At 43.0% G+C, this 21,697-nt stretch overlaps 1 protein-coding gene across 3 annotated transcripts in view; it reads left to right on the plus strand.

Moving 5' to 3' along the window:
* Positions 1-16,732: 16,732 nt before the first annotated feature.
* Positions 16,733-21,697, plus strand: part of PTGR2 (prostaglandin reductase 2) — a 35,183-nt gene continuing 30,218 nt past the window's right edge. The window contains exon 1 of one of the 3 annotated variants that reach the window (XM_050956049.1): positions 16,733-16,878. Coding sequence is in view for 1 of the 3 variants with exons in the window: in XM_050956047.1 (XP_050812004.1) it covers positions 20,537-20,541 (5 nt within the window). In the remaining 2 variants the exon portion in view is untranslated. The other 2 variants (XM_050956048.1, XM_050956047.1) reach the window with 2 other exon arrangements.

Raw genomic sequence — 21,697 nt, forward strand, 5'->3', positions numbered from 1 at the left:
AAGGGAACTTTTGGCCTGAAAACTTAAGCACCAACTGAATTTAGGTGCCTTCAGGGTTTGGTAGTAGTTTTGTAGATCACAGCAGAGCCGAAACTAAAACTTAGGCACCTAAGTCTGGGGTCTCTAGGAGCCTAACTATCTTTCTGGATCTGGGCCCGTGTGCTTAGCAATTGCTCGCAGGCCAATACATAAAGAAGCAAATTCAAACCTGGTGTAAATGTGGTGAATCCAACGGAAGGCAATTGGAGGTGCACGCATTGGTGCCAGGGTTGAATTTGCCCTAATACAAACTAGTACAATGTACTGTTGTACATTGGAGTTATTACCTGCTCTTTTGCAAAAGTGTCATAGGATCTATATCTTTCATGGAGAATCTGAATGGAGATGGAGAGAACTGATTTAAGTTTAATTCAGCTCATTTGAAAAACAGTACCTACTAAGCCCTCAAACCATGTTGGAACATGCCAGAGCACAGCCCTGCCTCCTAGCAAGGATGAGTGAATAGCACTTCACCTGACTGAGTTTAATGAAGTAAAATATTTGTGTTGTGAACTGCAATGGAAAATGCCACAACATAGTAATGCAAAAGTGACACTGGGCAGAAATGACATGATCCTGCCTTATAGGTGTTAACATTGCAATGCCCAGAATGTCTGTGCTCTATCATCTACCTGGGGTCTTTTAACATGGCCATCCCCTTAGTATGATACTATCTAAGTTTGAACCTATCAGCTGCCAAGGCAACATAGTAACCACAAGGACAAAGTTCAAAGTCACCCTGACATGGCTGTTTATTCACTAGTTACTTTGGTGAACTATAGGTAAGGCTTTATAAAGTGTTTTGTAAAGGTTTTGCCACCGGGCACTATTACGTAGCTCCCCCATTCTTCAGTCTTCACTTCTTACAATTTTGTTTTCTCCAAAACCATAGCCATTATAGATTTTCGTTGCAGCAACTGCTGTGATTGTGCTGTCCTCTTTATTACTACAATTCGCAAGATTTGTGTATGTGTCAAACTATGACTCTACCAATATAACAGCAACAAAGCTCAATATATATGTACTCCCTATTAGATCATTTATTTTATTACTAAATTAAAACATCTTAGCAACTGAGAACATTTCCTAGAAAACATATAAAACCCCTAAATTCTTGAGCTGTATAGGTATATTTTGTGCTGTAATGATATCAGCTCTTATAACCTTAATAAATTATGCCGTCAGAATTTGGATGAAAGATTTGCAGCATATACCTGTGTTCTGCAAAAGTGGAGCTGATATTCAGTAGGTGGCACTCTTTCCTCTGAGTCAGAGCTGAGCCAATGCCTCTGCATTGTGGGGGAGGATATTGTGCTACCAGAGATGCTATCCTTTGAATGACAGGTAAAATCAAGGTCCTGTCCACTTATGATCCCTAAAAGCAGCATTACATTCTGCAAGAGAAGTAGTATTAAACCCTATTGTCCTCACCAAGTTCCAGCTCATGTAGTTGCATTCTGCCTACCTAAATTCTCCCTGCATTTTCTATTGGATATGGTATTCTTCTTCAGTTCCTACCATAAACTGTTGTTTTGTGTTATCACTATTGCATTGTTAAATAGTTGACATGTTCCATCTCACAGGTGTATGGGAGAAATGTTCCTTCTATTTTCTTCACTTACTTTATAGAGGTGGAGGCTTAATTAAATGATTGTAAACTTATGCAAGAACAGAAACGGCCATGCCGTCGGCCTCCAAAGAGGTGGGATGATTTTCTAACAAGGAGATATGGACAAGCATGGCAAAGGATGGCCAGAGCAAGAGAAGATTGGAAGTCATGTTGTGATCGGCTCAGTCTCAACTGATGAAGGAACGACAGTCTACGAAGTAACTGCGTTGAGAACCTCACAGGAAAGGTAATATAGAAATACAAATTACTATTGCATTTCATAACTTAGATTTCTGCAAAGTTGTTTGGTTTTTAATTTCTGTTTTTAATGTTTAATTTTGCCGTTGATGATTTAGGAGTAAAAAAGTATAAATACTAAAACACAAAAATTCAGTTAAAATGAAAAATTGTTAGCTTTCTTTTAATCTGTGCTATTCCAATGGAAAATGCTTTTAAGAATATAGTATTACAGAGGAAGCTAGATTTCCATTACAAGTCCTACATCAACACCTTTCCCCATCTGTATCAGAATTAAACCAATCCACCTACAATATTACATGTGTGATTTTATGCTAGGATAGAATTTTTCTGGGAATTTTGAAGCAAATCAACAAAGATATTTGGAAATGAGCAGATTCAAAAAAGGAGTTGTTTTCACCTTTTGCAAAGTTTCTTAATATTAATTTTGCTCTTCATATCTCAAAAACAGTTTGAGACAGAAACTCTAAATTTGTTTTGTTGGCTTCAGCAAGGGTCAGTTTATTTGTCTAGTTTGAGGAACTTTACTATTTAATTATAAGCAGTTTATGCAAATCAGAAACAAATTGGCTCCCTGAGAATCATGATGAGACCTTGTTATATATGAGAGAGGGAATAAACCACATGTGGCATAAGTTAGTGACATCACCTAATGCACTACTGAAAGATCTCTAGGGATGTCTCTATTTGAACAACTTGCTCCTCTGCACCTGACGACTTTCCCCCAGCCCTTAGTTTAAAAAATCCTCTACAACCTTTTTCATTTTATGTGCCACCAGTCTGGTTCCATTTTGGTTAAAATGGAGCCCATTCTTCCTGTATAGGCTATTCCTTCCCCAAAAGGTTCTTCAGTTCCCAATAAACCTAAATCCCTCCTCCCTACACCATCATCTCATCCATGCATTTAGACCTTACAGTTCTGCCTGTCTTACTGGCAGGGCCGGCGCTTCCATTTAGGCGGCCTAGGCAATCACCTAGGGCGCCAGAATTATTGGGGGGTGGCATTTTGCCGGGAGGGCGGCAGGCGGCTCCGGTGGACCTGCTGCAATCGTGCCTGCAGAAGGTCCCCTGGTCCCGCAGTTCCATTGGAGCTGCCGCAGGCATTCCTGTGGACGATCCGCTGCTCCCGCGGCTCCGGTGGACCTCCCGCAGGCACGGCTGCGGCAGGTCCACCAGAGCCGCGGGACCAACGGACCCTCTCTGCAGGCACGACTGAGGCAGGTCCACCGGAGCCGCGGGACCAGCACGTGGGGCGGTGAAATGGCTGTGCGCCTAGGGCGCTAAAAACACTAGCGCTGGTCCTGGTTACTGGCCCTGCATGTAGAACTGGAAGCATTTCAGAGAATGCTACCATGGAAGTCCTGGGCTTTAATCTCTTACCCGGCAACTTAAATTTGGTCTTCAGGACCTCTCTCCTACCTTTCCCTATGTCATCGGAATGCACATGTATCACAATCACTAGCTCCTCCCCAGCACTGCTTATAAGGCTATCTGGATGTCTCTTGAGATCTGCTACCATTGCAGCTGGCAGGCAATTCACCATGTGGTTCTACTAGTCATCAGAAACCCAACTATCTATGTTTCTAATAATCAAATCCCTCATTAATATTGCCTGTCTCTTCCTACCAACTGGACACAGTAATACCAGGGTACAAAATATAGAGGAATGACAGAGCAGGTCATGTAGAGGCAAATAAGGTGAATATATGAATCAAACTGTACCATAGAATCTGTATGGATAGAAAGTCCATGCTTTAATAGTATAAGTAAAACAGCAGAAATATACTATTGACCACCTAACGGTGATGGTGATTGTGAAATGCTAAGGGAAGTCAGAGAGGCAACAAAACCAGAAAACGCAAAAATAATGGGTGATTTCAACTATCCTTATAGTGACTGGGTAAATGTCACCTCAGGGCTGGATGCAGAGATAAAATTTCTAGACACCATAAATGACTGCTTCTTGGATCAGCTAATCCTGGAATCCACAGGGGGAGAGAGGGAATTATTGATTTAGTCCAAAGTGGAGCACAGGATCCTTTCCAGGAGGTAAATAGCTGAACTGTTCAGTAATGGTGATCATAATGTAATTAAATTTAGCATACCTAGAGGTGGGAAAATATATATATAACAACAACAACAACAACAAAAAACCCCACAATCAGAGTAACATTTAATTGTCAAAACGGGAACTACACAAGAATGAAGAAGCTAGTTAGATGGAAATTAAAAAGACCAGGTCACCAGGATCAAATGCCTGAAAGCAGCATGGAGACTACTTCAAAACACCATAAAAGAGGCTCAAACTAAATGCATACCCCAAATACAAAAAGACAGTAGGAGGACCAAAAGAACACCACCATGGATAAACAGCAGAGTAATGGAGGCCATTAGAGGCAAAAAGGCATCTTTTAAAATTTGGAAGTCAAAATGAGGAAAATAAGAAGCACAAACTGGCAAGTAAAATGTAAAAGTTATAATAAAGTAGGCCAAGAAAGAATTTGACAAGCAACTTGTTAAAGACACAGAAACTTGCAGACATCACATATCAATATATTTCAGAAGCAGCTTGAGTGTGGCGCTTGGACTCTGGTGCAATGAGCCTTAATACTCAATAGGAGAAGTACATCAGCAGCTGGCAGCACAGTGAGATACAATGTGCTATCCCCATTTTGAAAGTCTTTGTGATGAAATGACCTAACTTATTGGAACAACCACCTATAGCCACAAATAAATATGGGTACAATCTGTAAGATTTGGTTCTGTTGGTGTAGTACCACAGGGTTCTGGATACATCCGAAGTATGGAGTTTATTCTCTCCTTGTGTGGAATTTGGCTTTGATAAAAACACAGGTAAGTCAATTGACTGGTTTTAAGTGGAACTCAAAAATCACTTTAGTGCTGAATTTCACACAAGATCTCAGAAACACCTTATCTCTTTGAAACAAGGTATAAGGGGGTTCTGCCAGGAGCATGTGAAGTTTGCTCATCCTTCTGGCTGAGGTGATGGCCACCAGGAAGACCGTTTTGAGAGTAAGATAGTGGATGGAACATTCTGAGACAGGATTGACCAGGAGGAGGGGGGATGGGGCTCAATGAATTTTAGAAGGACGACACTGAGGTCCCATGATGAAGTAGGTTCAGTGACCCATGGGTAAGCATGCATTAAGCCTTTAAGAAATCTGGATATCATCAGATGAGAGAAGACTGAGAGTAAACATATCAGTGGATGATACACTGACATTGCTGCCAGATGGACTTTATTTGGGCTAAGTGAAAACTGTGAATGCTTTTCTGCAGCAAATAGTCTACAGTCCCCAGTGGTGGGGCATGCACTGAGTCTAGGTCACACTGGACTGCCCATATTGAGAACCTTTACTAATTGGAAAAGTACATTTTCCTCATAGATAGCTTCATCTCTGTGCCAGTATCTCCTGAACAAGTGAGGAGCAGTCCTTTTCCATAGTATTCACCAAGCCAACATCCAGGCTGTCGGTTGTAACAACTTTGTGTCGGGATGGAATACTTGACCCTGATCTTGTGATAACAGGTCTCAGCAGTCTGGAAGCCTGATATATGGTTGCAAAAACATCTATAGTAGATCAATCCACCACAACTTCCTCAGCCAGTAGGAAGCTATGAAAATGAGTTTGACTTGGTCTTGTCCGGCCTTGGAAATCACTCTAGGGATTAGTAGTGGGACAGCATAAAGGAGTTCCTGATTCCACTGTAGAAGGAAGACATCTGGCAAAGGTACCAGGCTCATGCCTCCTCTAGAACAGAAGTGTGTGAGAACTTAGCATGGCCCTTGGTGGCAAACATGTCTATTACCAAATCCTCCAATTGATGGAATAACAACTTGGTGATGGATTTCAACAATGACCACTCATGGTTGGTGACAGACTGTCTTCTTAGGAAATCTGTCAGAAGGTGCAGGGCTATTGGAATTATGCCATGTAATTAGCACCAGTTCCATGGTTCGATTGTTTCCCTGCAGAGGGGAAAAAAGAGGACCCAACTTTGCTTGTTTATGTCATACTTTGCTGACATATTGTCTGTCATTATCTTCATTACAGAGTATTATAGGACCGGGAAGAATGCCCCCCTCAAGGTTCTAAGTTGTTTATGTGTAGTTTTGAGTCCTCTGTGGACCATACCCCTTGTATTTATGTGGTCCAGGTGGGCTCCCCAGCCCATCTCTGTTGTATCTGTGACTAATGCCTTGCATCGCAAGTCACAAACAGTACTCCTTCTTGGACATTGTTGAGGGGCAGCCATGTCAGCACCATGAGGATATGAGGTGGAATTAAAATTGTCTTGCTCAGTGATCCTTTGTAAGAGAGTAGACTGATCTGAGCCAGAGCTGTAGGGGCCTCGGACAAAGTTTGGCAAATGGTATCATATATGTACATGTGGACATATGGCCTAATAATGTGAGGCAAGTCCATACTATTGTAGCCAGGTATCACCACGTTCAGTAAAGACTGACGTCGGAAGAATCTGTCCTAAGTATGCCCCGACTGTCATGGAATCTTTCCTGACACCTATGAACTCTATCATCTGTAATGGGATGAGAAGGGTGATTTCTCATAATTCACCAGGATACCCAGCAGGGGAAACAGAGAAGGGGCACAGCTGAGGCTTTTCAGAGTTTCCTGTTATGATCTGCCTCTAGATACGGACAGATGTGATGCCGTTTTCCCTCAGGTGTTCCGCCACTACAGCAACGCTCCTGATGCCTTGGAGAGCCCAAAAAGTAGTACATTGTACTCATAGTAATTAGGCCCCACAGTAAATCTCAGGTAGATCCTACAGGCCAGGTGAATGGAAATGTGGAATTATGTGTCTTATAAGTCAAAAGCCACAAACCAGCCCTAAGCCTGAAATGATGGAATAATGGAGACAAGTTTTAATATCCTGAATCTGAGGTGGCAGTGTATTCCTATGGAATCTTTTTTATGGCTCCTAGAGAAAGCAAAAAACACTTCATTTTGTAAATGGCTTTTGTGAGAAAGGTCCCTAAGGGGGAATGGGAAAGGGAGACGGCAGGCAAAGGAATCGGATGGGGTAGACCTGGGTGACAATGTCCACACTGATTTGTAGCCTGCAATGTCTGCCTATGCTCAGTAAAAGCGGGCAAGGAGATTTCTTAAGGTCAGCTCTGGGGTGGTTGTGATGTAGCTTTCAACCATCTTGGCAACCTGATGCCTCTGAGAGGGAGGCTGGTGTGCAATGGAGGAGGATGACCAGGGCTTCCTAGGATAACATGGGAATAAGAGTGTTCTCTGTCTTTGAGGTGACTGTAACCAGAAAGGTTTGTACTACAGCACTGGAGTATAAATACTCAGGGATCTGAACATGCCCATTGAATCCTTCAGGTTAGATACTCAATAGGTCCATGCCATCAAAATTAAATCCTCAATTCCCATCTGCATTTCTCTCGGTATCTCAGGCTCCTGTAGCAAAGAAGCCTTGTGCATTATGATCCTCTGGCCATGGACCAAGTAGCTGTATCAGACTTGTCAGTTGCCTCTTATAGCACTGTTTTGGGTATCATCTACCTTTCCTTCATTGTGTCTTTCAGTTTTTCCTTACATTGCTTTTGGGGCCTTCCTGGTAGATCAGGTTCTGTCTTGGAGCTCAGATAATGAGCAACAACAGTGCTGGATGCATGCAGAAATGTTTTAAGCCCTTAAATGGGACTTGGTAGTGCCTTTCCACTTGCTTCAAAATTGCAAAAAGTGAGGCCAGGGTGTACCACAAACCTTTCAGGAGGACCAGTAGGACTTCACTGACTGGAATGGCAATTCTTGTGGACACCAAGGAGCTGAGGATGACTGTAATATACAGGGGTATAAACCAGACCAGTAGCGGCCTGCGTCACCTGCGCCCTGTAACCTAGGGTTCCTTACAATGCCTTGCTGTTGCAGTTTCCAACCTGGATTTCTCACAACTGGACACCAGCATGCAAGCTATTTCCAAATGTGTTTGTTTAACTGTAACCTGCCGTCAGACCCTAGCTTTCCTCAGGTCTTGGTTATATTGCAGGATGACCTCAATACCCACCCAGTCCTGGACTTTCCCCCCCAGAAATATTTGTCCTGCACTGTCCAGCCTTCGCCCAGACAGTCCAAATATATTAGGTTTGTTATACCTTTACATGAATAATATACACCAAATTAACATGATAAATGAAGTTACCCAGACACTTAAACACACTGGTTTATTAACCACAAAAAGAGAGATTTTAAGTGAGTACAAGTAATACAGCATAAAAGTTAGCAATGGTTACAAAAAAATAAAGTTAAAACATTTACTAGGGCCTAACAAACAATATTAGATTCAAGCAAAATTTCTCACTACGTTTCCAAGAAAATTACTGACCAAACTGTTCAGATCAGGAATCCAATGGCTATTTCCTTTTGTTTTCCCGCGTGCAAAGAACATGACAGGCAAGGGGAGAAAGATGGGGCTGATTGGGGTGTTCGCCCTTCCTGTTTATAGTTTCAGTACTCCTTTTGAAAATCATTTTCAGGTGAGAACCAGGAGATAAAGAGTCAATGTAGAAGGATATTCCCTGCTGGCTTTTTTCACTTGTTTGAGCCTTCTTTGTTTTCCATTCCTGTTTGATGACTCTGTTTATGGTTTAAATGCAAATTAAGGCAAGCACATATTTCTTTGTTTAGGAAAGACCTGTTTGCTGACTTCTACATAGGCAGGGCTGTGGGGTTTGGAACATATTAATAACATCATACAAGGAAATCTTATAACTTTATCCCCATAGCTACAGATTTTATCAGGACAATACTGACCAGCAAATTATGAGTTTTCAAATGATACCCTACAAGGCATACCTTGTACAACGATTATTACAATAGCGTGTAGGGTGTGAATATAGGGGTGTATTCTGTCACAACATCACACAGCTTGTATGTGTTCTCTTGGATCACTGTTGTCTCAATGTCAAGGTATCTGTTATCCTCAAGAGCAGCTCCTATAAGACCATAAAATTGTACAGCTGGTGTCAGGGCTTTAGTGACAGCCTCATCCGGGAACATGGAGGATTCTTTAGATGGGGAGGGAAATTCACGTCCCTTGAGCCAACTCTGCTTTCTCACTGGGAGGCTCCTCCAGCTCCAGCGATGGTGCTCTGCCCATCAGTGATGACAGCAATTGAGCTCTCTTCTTCTGTTTTTGTTTATTTGTTTGTTTTGAAACACGGACCACAGTTCTGGGAACCAGGACTATATGGTTCTATGCCCAGCTATTGCTGGCTTGCTGTATGGTCTTTGGCAAGTCACAAACACCAGAATAATAAAAAACACATAATCATTACATCTGATTACAAAGAAGAGTAAATCATAAAGGGCCTGATTCTGTTCCTCTTGAAATTAAAGGCAAAACTGCCACTCATGTCAGTGCAAGCAGGATCAAGACCCAAAATATATTTTAATTGTCTTAAACATAATTAACAGTAAAACAGGAAGCCACTATCTTGACAATTTCATTATTCAAATCTATCCAGACAGATAGAAAATAAACATTTTAAATTAATTTAACAGTAGGCTAAAAAAGTTAAATTAATTAAATTATTTTTCAAATTACAGAACTCACCAGCTTTGAAACTTTGATTTCCAGTGTTTTCTAATGGGAAAACCAGTTCTTTCAGTTCCATATTACTCTACATCAAAAGGGTAGATGAACCACTGAACTGTGAAGAATCATTAAAATGATAGCCCTTACTACATAAAAACTAATGGTCCATCTAGCCCAGTATCCACTCTTCCAACTGTGGCCAATGCCAGACCCTTCAGAGGGAATGAACAGAACACGTAATCATCAAGTGATCCATCCCGTCGTCCATTCCCAGCTTCTGGCGAACAGAGACTAGGGACACTTCAGAGCATGGTTTTGCATCCCCTGCCCATCCTGTCTAATAGCCATTGTTGGACCTATCCTCCATAACATATCTAGTTATTTTCTAAACCCTGTTATAGTCTTGGTCTTCAAAACATCCTCTGGCAAAGAGTTCCACAGGTTGACTGTGTATTGTGTGAAGAAATACTTCCTTTTGTTTATTTTAAGCCTGCTGCTATTAACACTCCTCTACAGCCAAAATGCTTCTGAAATAAATGTAGTCCAACTTTACTAATTCTGGGTCACTGAGAACGAAAATGATGCTTAACATTGTTGATTGGCTCTAGTTTTCAAGATATGCTATTGGGTCAGTGTATACGACACTTGACTTGGGAATGGTGGAGGATAAGTGAGTTATAAAGGGAAGGGATCTCAATTTAAACCAGAAATGACTAAAATACATCTTTGACTGGATCTATGAATAAATCTATGACTGGGTTTGGACAGTACTTGCTTTTTAGGCAAAACAATGAATGATGCAATCTGAAGCTAGTATTGCATCATACATGATATGAATTGCATCATGTTATTCCTAGAAGTCATGGATGATGCAATCATAACGAAGCTTACGTCACTCTGCTGAACAAATTGCCCTATATCAGCTCTAGAAATCATAGTGTCGTGCTCACTTCTTTGTCAGTGTTTGATTTTGCAAAGGGACACATTTCTGTTTAGCCAAAGTGAGCAGAGATGCCTCGTACTTGTGTGAACAGTGCAGATAACTTCTGCTATGTTTGTGGTGAAGTGACTTTTGCATCACAAAAGCGCAGTATAACCACTATGGTTAAGAAAGCCTATCACCTTTATTTTGGCTGCAAAATTGGAGATCAGGACAAGAGGTGGGCCCCACACATATGCTGCAACACTTGTGCAACAAATCTTCACCAGTGGTTGAACAGGAAAAGGAAATCTATGCCTTTCGCAGTGCTAATGATTTGGAGAAAGCCAACAGTTCATACCAGCAATTGTTACTTCTGCATGGTGCCTCCAGTTGGGAAAGGTGTGTCAAAGAAAAAAAAGTGGACTGTGCATTATCCAAACATTCCATCAGCTATATGCCCAGTACCCCACGGAGAAGGACTGCCGGTTCCTGATGCACCAGAATCATTCTCACTTGAGTCAGACAAGGAAGAGGAAGAGGATGAAACTTCTGGTCCTGAACCATCAATGTCACAGGACCCACATTTTCTCCCATCCTCCTCCTCTGAACCACACCTCATAACACAAGGTGAACTGAATGACCTTGTCAGGGATTTGGAGCTACCCAAGAGTAAGGCAGAGCTGTTGGGCTCCACACTACAGCAGTGGAAACTCCTGGCAGGCTATCAGGGCAAATGGAAGCCATCAATGCTTGCAGACTATTGCTAAACAGTGACAAGAGATGGTCCATTTAATGAATACAAGAGACAAGCCAAGAAGCACCGAGTAGACACTGAATAGGACTAAACTATGTACATAATAGTTTTTTGCCTTTTGTTTCATAATAAAATTTATTTATATAACCCTTTTGCTGATTTTTAAAGTGTTACATAAACAGGACAGGTGAAATATCATGTAAAGCAACCATAAACACATGAAAAGACCTAGGTTTACAATTTATGATTAAAACTCTACTATCTACACAATATACATAGACATAAAATATAAAAACTTAAATATCTTAGAAACAGTAGCCAATCAGTTGTTTTAATTATATTTGAATTCAGCACATCAAAATATATAATAAATATCACATTTTATCTCTGAAGCAGATGACTTCTGAAAAATTGTAGACCAGTATAATTGCACCACACCAGTCATGATTTTATAGACCTCTATTATATCCCCCCCGTCATCTCTTTTCCAAGCTGAAAAGTCCCAGTCTTATTAATTTCTCTTATATTCCTAATAATTTTTGTTGCCTGTTTCTGTACCTTTTCCAATTCCAATTCATCTTTATTGAGATGGGGCGACCAGATCTGCATGCAGTATTCAAGATGTGGGCAAACCACAGATTTATATACAGGCAATATATTTTCTGTCTTATTATCTATCCCTTTTCTAATGATTCGAAACATTGTTAGCTTTTTGGAAACTACTGCATGACACATATCATGGAAAAACTCAGTAATGGAGAAACTCAGGCAGTGACAGGTGCTAAAATTCTAAACTTTTATATGGATATATAAGCCTTGATCTTATAAACATTTTTGCGTGTGCTTCCATTTAAGCATGATTAGTCCTATTGAAGTTAATATGACTACTCATGTGCTTAAAGTAAAGTAAGCGCATAAATATTTGTAGGATTGGAGCCATAAATCAGTGTCTCAATTGTAAGCGTGTGTGTGGGGGAACCTGACAAATAGATGGAGATGATATCCATTTAAGGAATTGCAGAGCCAAGTGATAACTACGTAATCAATGGTATATGAGAAACTGTATGGAGGACATATATTTGCCAAAAAAATCTGAGTTATTTTGAACAAGTGAACATCTAAAAAATCATTTTTCACTATTTTTTTCAGCAATATGATCCATGCATCATGTGTTATCTACAGTAATATTTTGTACTTACATAGCACTTAAGCTTCATAACACCCACATGAGGTAGATAAATTTGATTATTTCCATGTTACAGATGGGGAAAATGCAGGCACAAAACGATGGAATGACTGACTCATGGACAAACAGCAAGTTAGTGGTTAAGCCATGGTTCGAACTAGGAGTTTTGACTCTCATTCCTACACTACCACTACCCACATTTGCTCCACTTAAACTGATTAGAACAAGGCCTATAATGGTGACAAGGGTTTAAGCCACGGGTAGGCAATCTATGGCACATGTGCCAAAGGCAGCATGTGAGCTGATTTTCAGTGGCACTCTCACTGCCTGGGTCCTGGCCACCAGTCTGGGAGGCTCTGCATTTTAATTTAATTATAAATGAAGCTTCTTAAACATTTTTAAAACCTTATTTACTTTACATACAACAACAGTTTAGTTATATATTATAGACTTTATAAGAGACCTTCTAAAAATGTTAAAATGCATTACTGGCACATGAAATCTTAAATTAGAGTGAATAAATGAAGACCTGACATACCACTTCTGAAACTGGTGTTTTGTTTTTGTTTTTTTTAATATGGCGATATCCCTATCTCATAAAATTGGAAGGGACCCTGAAAGGTTATCAAGTCTAGGCCCTTGCCTTCATTAGTAGGACCAAGTACTGATTTTGCCCCAGATCCCTAAGTGGCTCCCTCAAGGAATGAGGTCACAACCCTGGGTTCAGCAGGCCAATGCTCAAACCACTGAGCTATCCCTCCCCTACTTTAAGGGAGCTGAACCAGATGGACTTTTTATTTTTTAATATACCAAAGACTACCCATGTCACCAAGAGGTGTCTTTGCATAAAAGATATTGTATCTTACCTTTTTATCCTAAAAACATCAGATCACAAAAGCCTTTTATCCCAACGTGCTGTCAAGATGAGATGTAAACTCTTAAGAAACCTTGCATCTGTTGGATTATTTGCCAAGCAAAGCAAAGGCCTATAGTCACAACTTGATGACATTGCTCTGTTTGACTATGGACAAAAAACATTAGTGCATACTGTATCAATCCTACAAAGCGGGATGGGGATAAACTAGATGACACGGAGGACTTGTCTACAATGAACATTTAGTTTGAAGGAAGTTGGGGTGTGAATTTGCCCTCCCACTAGCTTGCTGCAGACTGTGAGGATCCTGATGATGTGGATTAATAACCTTAAATAAGTTTGCTTTAATTTAGTTCTCTTTGAAATGAGAATAGGTCAAAGAAAACTAATAAACTGTTAATGTGCATCAGTAGGTTCCACACAGTCTGCAGCAAGCTAGTGGGGGGTAGATTCACACCCAGCCTGCAGCAAACTAATCGTTCAAGCAGACGAGCCATCAGCCTTTCCTATTCTACCTCTGACTCTAAAATTGATTGTAAGATTATATCCAATCCTGCTGCCCAGAGACCATGTATCCCACACTTCTGAATGGAGGATACCTGGTACTCACCACTGTGTTGCCAGTTGCTCCTGAACAATGGGCAGATATGGGAATAATAGCAGTTTTGAACTCAATCTCCCAAACAGATTGGAAATAATTTACACTTTAGTCCCAGAATGCAACAGAATAGAGAGGGCAATAAGTGAATAATCCCCAGAGCCAGGATCTAGTAGCTATATTAAAGCACACAACCACCTGTTTTGGACATGATGGGTTCAAGGTTTGCGTGATTTCTTAGTTTAATACTGAATGGCTGGACAGGCGTAACACTTTATAACCACATGGATTTTCTCTTGTGAATTACCATTTTATTCATAAATTTACTCAAATGTTTGTTCGGTAGTTTTACAGACCATGTTAAGAGAAATATACCACAGCTCAATTCCACTCAATCTTGTATATTATTATAATTTATACCAATTTACTTTTTTGGTGGTTGGAGCAGTTTAGATATGATGACACCAATTTGTAAACCTATATACCAGAAACATATCACATTAGTTAAACTCCAACACCAATAATATTCAAGATCCATTATGCAAGTGGTATGGTAAGCCATTCTCCTGAAATGCCACTAAGCAGGATAGATATGTTGTAAACAAGGGATCTCTCTCCCCAGGCTATTACTGCCAGTAAGCATTGTTGGAATGAAGCTGCTGGTGGAACTAATAATGAGTGTTGACTAATCTTTTCTCTTACTTAAATATCTTTGGAATTTTGCTGGTGTGTGTCATTTACTGTGATTTTGTGGATGGAATCCATTTTCCAAAATATACTACATTTTCATAAGGGAAATAAGCTAATTTTAATAAACCTACTATACTTGTATTATGCTATGTGTTAATAAGAGTAATTATTCTATTTCCTTCAATATAATTTTCCTTAAAATTATTTTCTTTAAATTGTAATTGTCCATGTACTTCCCCAAGCAGTTACAAATACAGTTATTATTAAAAGATAAGAACATATGCTTTGGAAGGAGCTCAGATTAATGTGTTGATCTCAGATGAACTGCCAACGATATAACTCTGAAAGTGCCTCTTGTAAAGATTTCTTTACCGCAGTTTCAAATGATTTCTAATTTGCTAGCTCTTCAACGATCTTTAGATTTTTTCTCCTTTGAAAATGTGAGGTAGAAAAATGAAAAAAATCATTTTTTTCATGGCCTGAAATCAATATACTATTTAATTAAATCCTGTTAACCCTAATGCAGATTTTATAATGTGAACTATATAATAGTTGACCTGGTTACAAGAAGAAATCTACACCGCTGTATATCTCAAATGCCTTTTGTGTGTGTTTCCATTTAAAAAAAATCCACAAAAGGGTTGTCCTTATGCACTGAGTGACAGGATCATTATTTAAATACTTGATGGTACTGTATACTTTTGCCTAGTTTAATTTCCATCACCACTAGTCATTGAGATATAGCACCTCCAAATTAATAGGGTGGTTTCCATTAATAGAGATCTCATAATCTTTTCCTATTTACTTATGATTTGTAACGTTGTTTTCTGATATAACAATTGTAATTATGCCTGCAATAAGAAGCTATACTCTTTTATTGCACAATGAGGCAATTATTTACTTTACATAGCTCTCCTGCTTACAAAATATATCAGTTTAATACTATAGCAGCATCTCCAGCCCTAAAAAATTCCTTGCACTGTATTAAACTAATTAGCCTGCTTGGTTCACATGCAATATTCTACATTAGGGTGGCACAGATTCCCCATCCAATCTGTCTGTGCTTTGAATGAACTCACTGGGCATACTCCTGGCCAGACCACATTTCCCTTGGATAGTGAGCCACTGAAACAATGTTATAATGCCTGAATGGCATCAATGCTGCTTGAACCCCCTTTGCATCAAAAACACAGGTTTTCAGCTGTTTTTAACCATAACAGCCAATTAATCAATCAATAACATACAATGGGATAGCTATCTTTATCTGGATTTGTACAGTGGCAATGTACCTGACTAGGACCTCTGGTCACCATGGTAATACACCATTATAATACAAATGTTAATAAAAGTTTGTGTTTATAAGGGATACTCACACACCAAAAGTGACTTCAACCACAGAAAAGTGATGGCATGTAGTGTAACTGCACTTCTCAAAATGGTATTTTTATAAAACTTCTGCATTTGTGAGCTGTAGAATGTAATTTTAAACTAGATTATTAGGAGTTGTAGGCCATGTTATATGCAATTTGCCCTAGATTTTGCATGATCTTGATGTCACAACAATATCACCATTTTTAATATACCTATTCCTCAGATGGATGCATCCACTCCCTTAGTAGTAATTGGCTGATAAATCTCACCTAATGGAATTACACCCAGTGCTTGCACAGATCTGGAACTGATTTTATAAAAATAGAAACACACTTCAAGCCGTGAGCCAACACACAAGAATGGCCAGGCTCTTCTGGTGTCAGATGTCAGGTCAATTGGCATGTCATTCTCCTGCCCCACACACAACCGTGGACGTGGTGCACAGCTGGTAAGTGTAATCACATGGGCACCCCTCGTGTTTCACTGCCTGCTCGGTGCACAGAGACATGTCTGCGCACAATAACTATTCACCTTCCCCTGCCAGTTTCATTACAAACTCACCCTCTGTCTTTCGCAACAAAAAATGAAGCAGGCGTCTTCCAACGAGCGCCTTGCGAACACAAATCCTCCCTGCTGGGAGCCCGGGCCCCCGGCACTGTCCTCGCGGAGCCCCCCCGGACAAAGAGCTACGGGGAACACGCGCTCCCGCCCAGCCGACAGCAGCGCTCGCTGGCCTGGCTTCCGAGGGGGCGGGGCTGGGTTTCCACGCGCCAGGGACGAACTGGGCCCCGCGGTCACACGGGCTCCCTGCCAAGAGAGCTGTTCCTGCCCGCTACCACCAGTCCCGGGCCCTCGTACACCCGCGCGGGATCGCTCGCCCCCCAGTACTTCAAACTCAGCCCGTCCGACCGCTCTGCTCCTACTGTGCCGCGCCCGCCTCGCCCTTTTAAGCAGCCGAGCCCCGCACGGCTCTTTTCAGAGGTACGCGCATGCGTGCAGAGAGCGAGCGGAGCGGGCACAGGCCTTGGTTTCATAAGCTGGCGGCTGACCTCGCGCCTAGACGGGTGCGCACGAGACTCGGTCCCGGTGAGTGCTGCCACCCCCAGGCTGCCGGCGCGCGGGCTGAGGCGGCGGGGGGGAGGGGCGTTTCAGTACCTAACTGACCCCCGCCGCGAGTCCCAGTAACCGTCTGTCAGCTCGCGCAACCGCGCACGTGCGCTGGGCGGGGAGGAGAGAGGAGGCGGGCTCGGTGCCTGCCCGTCTCCGCACCGTTCTTCGTTCCATAGACTGCGCTCGTGCCTCCGAGCCCCGGCCGCAGAGCCCGGGTCAGGTGAAGCGGGCTCGGAGCCGGGCGTGCGGGAGGGGGCGGTGTTTCAGTCGGAAATTACCGTCGAGAGACAACGGTCTGATAGTGCACGGACGGGCCCCGCGCGCCTGGCTGCGCTGCACGTAGCAAGGTGGCAGCGCCCTGGTTGCAGCACAGAGTGACGACGCCACCTATCCCGTTGGAGGGGTCAGAGTCCAATAGCGATAGGGGGTGAAGCCGTGGTGCGGCTCGGTGCCCTGTGGGTTGTGTGTTTGTCATAGGCAGTGGGTGTAGCCGGAGTTACCAGGGAGGAGGGGCCCTACTCACTGTTTCTCTTTACCTTGACTAAATGCTGCTGCCAAGTTGCGTAACTGTGACACACAGGAGCGGCGCCAGGGTTTTTGGCACCCTAGGCAGGGGTCCTTCCGCGCTCCCGGTCATTGGCGGCAATTCTGCAGCGGGGGTCCTTCCGCGCGCCCGGTCTTCAGAGCACTTTGGCGGCGGGTCCCGGAGTGAGTGAAGGATCCGCCGCAGAATTGCCGCTGAAGACCCGGAGCACAGAAGGACCCCCTGCCGCCGAATTGCTGCCAAGGGTGGCAAAACGCTGCCCCCCTCCCAAATCCTAGCGCCCTAGGCAACTGCCTAGGTCGCCTAAATGGAAGCACCGGCCCTGGTGATGCGGTGCGCAGCCCTGTGCCCAGGCCTCTGTAGGACTGAGGCCAACAGCTACTGTCTTGTAAAGAATGAACTGAGGTGGTTCCACCCTGATTGCAAACATAGCCACCATCATAGCTGTTCAAGTCAGAAGGGACTGTTCTGATAATCTTCTGTCACGCATGCCGGTCTCTATTACACAGGTATAAATCCAAACTGCAGGTGGAATCCACAAAGGAACTTAGGTGTTGCAACAGTGAGCATCAGGCCACCTAGCAAACCACAAGAATGACACTGCAACTCACAGAGCCGAGTTGTGTGCATCATACAATTACTCCTGGGGGAATTTGGTGCCAAAAAAAATAAATTCTGCACACATTTTAAAATTCTGCAAATGTTACTTGTCAAAATAACACTCACGGAAGGGGTGGAGTAGGGGTGGGGCCAGGGGCAGAGTGGGGGTCGAGCATCCACATGAAAGAGGGGAAGTAGGCACCTATGCCTCAGAACCCAGGGGTCATAGCCGCCAACTTCCCTGCTTTTCCCTGGGTTCTCGACCCCACTCCCCCGGAGTCCCCCAGCCCTGCCCCCACTCCACCCCTTCCATGAGGCCCCACCCCATGCCCCACCCCCAGTCAAACCCCTTCCCCCAAATCCCCACTCCAATTCCGCCCCCTCCCTGCCCCTATTCCAATGCCTTCCCCAAATCCCTGACCCCTCTCCTGAGTGCACCACATTCCCACTCCCTCCTCCCTCCCCAAGCTTGTTAATGCCACCAGACTGCTATTTGGTGGCCTCTGGGAAGTAGGCGGAGGAGCAGGGACAGGGCGCGCTATGGGGAGGGAGAAGGTGCGGCAGGCAGGGGGTGACAAGGTAGGGTGACCAGACAGAAAGTGTGAAAAATCAGGATGGGGATGTGGGGTAATAGGAGCCTATATAAGAACAAGACCTAAAAATCAGGACATCTGGTCACCCTAGGTGAAAGAAGCTTGGCTTCCAGTGGGGGCACAGTACCCACTAATTTTTCCCCATGGGTGCTCTAGGGCTGGAGCACCCACAGAGTCGGGACCTATGCCAGGGATCCAGAGTGGGAAACAGCCTGATGCTCTGTCCTAGGCTTGTGTGAAGTTTCCTGCAGGCCACCATCTCTTTCTCTCGGCATGTGGGGAATTGCAGCTGCCTGGAACCCTTTAGTTCCTTCCGCCTCTCCTCGGCTGTGTCTTCTATATGTGAGCTGGGCTCTGCCAGGTCCAGTGGCCCCTAGTGGCGGCCAGCAGCACGGCTGTCCATTTCAGGGCCGGGGAGAGAAATTCTGTGCAAAAAACATTAATTTCTGACAAATTCTATATTGTGCAGTGGTGCAGAATTCCCCCAGGTGTAATACAATGAATGGGGAGACATAGCCTAAGAATGTGATCCACAAAACCAGCATGTTAGGCTGAGAGCTGCCTGAGCCAGCCAATGGGAGATGCCAACCATGGGGGAGTAGGCACCACTCCTCTCTTGTCGATAGGCACCTAACTCTGCTAATGATTCATAAACAGGAGCCCGCCACCTAGAGTCAGATGGCTTTAGGAGCCTGTCTTGCTCCACACAAAATGGGAGAGGAAAGAGGTACTCACCTTATAACTTTTAGCACAATGGTTAGAGTAATCCTCTGGGATCACATGGAGACCCTAGGTTCAATTCCTCCTCTTTTGCCAGAGGGGGAGAAGGGATTTGAACAGGGATCTCCCTACAGAATCATTCTCAAACTGTTGCTGAGCCAGAGATAGTATGTGTGAGAATGATTCTATAGTCCAGTGGTAAGGGCACCCAGCTAGGAGGTGGGAGACCCTGGGTCCAGTCATCTTACTCCATTCATTCTATTATTACTCATCCTAGTGCAAACAGCTTCAACAGGAGAGACTTAGGGAACCCCACATCAAAATATCCCATTGCTCAGTAAATACTTTCTCCTCCCTCTCTGCCAGAAAGGATGGAATTGAAACTGGATTTCCCAAGTGCTCTAACCACTATGGTAAAAGTTATAAAGTAGGTGGTAACACCTCTTCCTCCCGCAGGATTTTGAATAGGACCTGAACCAGTAGGCAGCCTCAAAGCATTGTAGCCCAGAGAGTTAGCATTAGCATTTATTTTATTTAGCAGTAACGCAAGGAGCCTGTATCCTGTAAGACATTGGCTTCAGCAGTTAGCATAAGGCTTGAGGCCTATTAACTTTAGCACAGATAAATAGCCCAATGGTCACCCCCAAGTTTTGGGAACTGAGAATAGAATGTTTAAGGGGGAAGTTTGTACAAAACAACATGAGACAACCACAGGAATATGAGCTAACACCAGCTTTTGGATATTTTAGGATAGGAACATATGCAGATGTCTGACCACAACAATGCCATGGCAATAAAATGGCATATGTGATAATAAGCTGAGATCATTAATATACTAACTTATAGGAGAAGGCCACCCCAACATTAGTAGGATGAGGAAATACAAATAAGGGAGAGGGGAGAAACCTCTACTGAATATACATTAGGCATAGTGGTGTCAGTGTAACATACAAGTTGTATCCCAGGCTGTGTACAGGAGGAGAGAGATGTAGATCTTGGGAGGTGCCAGGATGATGGTCACTGGTGATGATGAGGAAGATAATGGCTAACATTTCAGGTTGTTCTGCAAGGGATGGTGTGAGTATATGGATGTTCAGATGTACATTCTATATTATCTCTAACTACCTTGCTGGATCAGCGTGTTTGTGACTTTGCTAAATGTATTAATAAACTATTACAAATACAGAAGGGTTCCTAAAGTGTGAGTGTTGCAACTGTACATATTGGGGTTCCCAGCTGTACAGTAATTTTAATAATACTGGGCTTGGTCTTGAGACAAGAACTGTCAAACCTCAGAGTGATAACTGGGAATTCTTAAGTAATCAATATAATTTAATACGTAATCCATAGATCAAGCTACAGAATCCCTACCAGATCAGGCCCTGCAAACAATTTATGCAGCTGAATGCCTATCTTCCTCCAGTTTGTGAATCAGTCCGGGGATTAGGTGGGAGATAGGGAACTGAACTCCTAGAGAGAGGCAGCAGTGCACATGCTGAGGTGCCTAGGTAACTTTTGCTTAGAAAACTTAGGCACCTACCTGGTTTGGTGGGAGTTTTGTGAATTGCAGTTTGAGCCAAAATTGGGAGTTAGCTGCCTAAACCCAGAATGAAAGATATGTCTACACAGGCAGCAGCAGTCTGTGGCAGTGAGCATCTGCACCTGAGTCTAAAAATAGCTGTGTAGATAGCTGCTTTTAATTTGTCTCAGGCTTGAGCTCTTGCTCTTGCTCTGAATCCCACCCATCCCTAGGTTTTCGATCCCAAGCTCCAACCTGAGCCACAACATCTACACAGCTCTGTTTAGCATGATAACTCAAGACCAAGTCTGTTGTCTCGGGCTTGGAGGCTTGCTGTCACAGGCTGTATAGGTGTACTTTAGGCATCTAAATCTGGGGCTTAGCTGCATACATACTTTTATGGATCTGGGCCTTAGTCCAACCCACAGTGTCTTTCCCCCAACCAAGTGCTCAGAGAGGGGACCCTCTGCACGTGGATCTCTAAGCTCCTCTGCAGAAAGTACTCCATCACCTCTGCAGCACTGCCCTGGCTGAATGTTCCCTCAAATTTTTTCCATGTATGTGCGAAAAAAAATTTGTTATGCGCAACAAGGTATGTGCAGATGTGTGTCACCAGTAAAAACAAACAAAAATATATATATATATTTTAAAAGTTACCATAGGGATAATTACTCTAGCCAGGACAGGTTAGACATTTTAAAATTCACTATTCAA

Source organism: Gopherus flavomarginatus, chromosome 5 (genome assembly GCF_025201925.1).
Source record: "Gopherus flavomarginatus isolate rGopFla2 chromosome 5, rGopFla2.mat.asm, whole genome shotgun sequence".
In the NCBI taxonomy this organism is placed as follows: domain Eukaryota; kingdom Metazoa; phylum Chordata; order Testudines; family Testudinidae; genus Gopherus; species Gopherus flavomarginatus.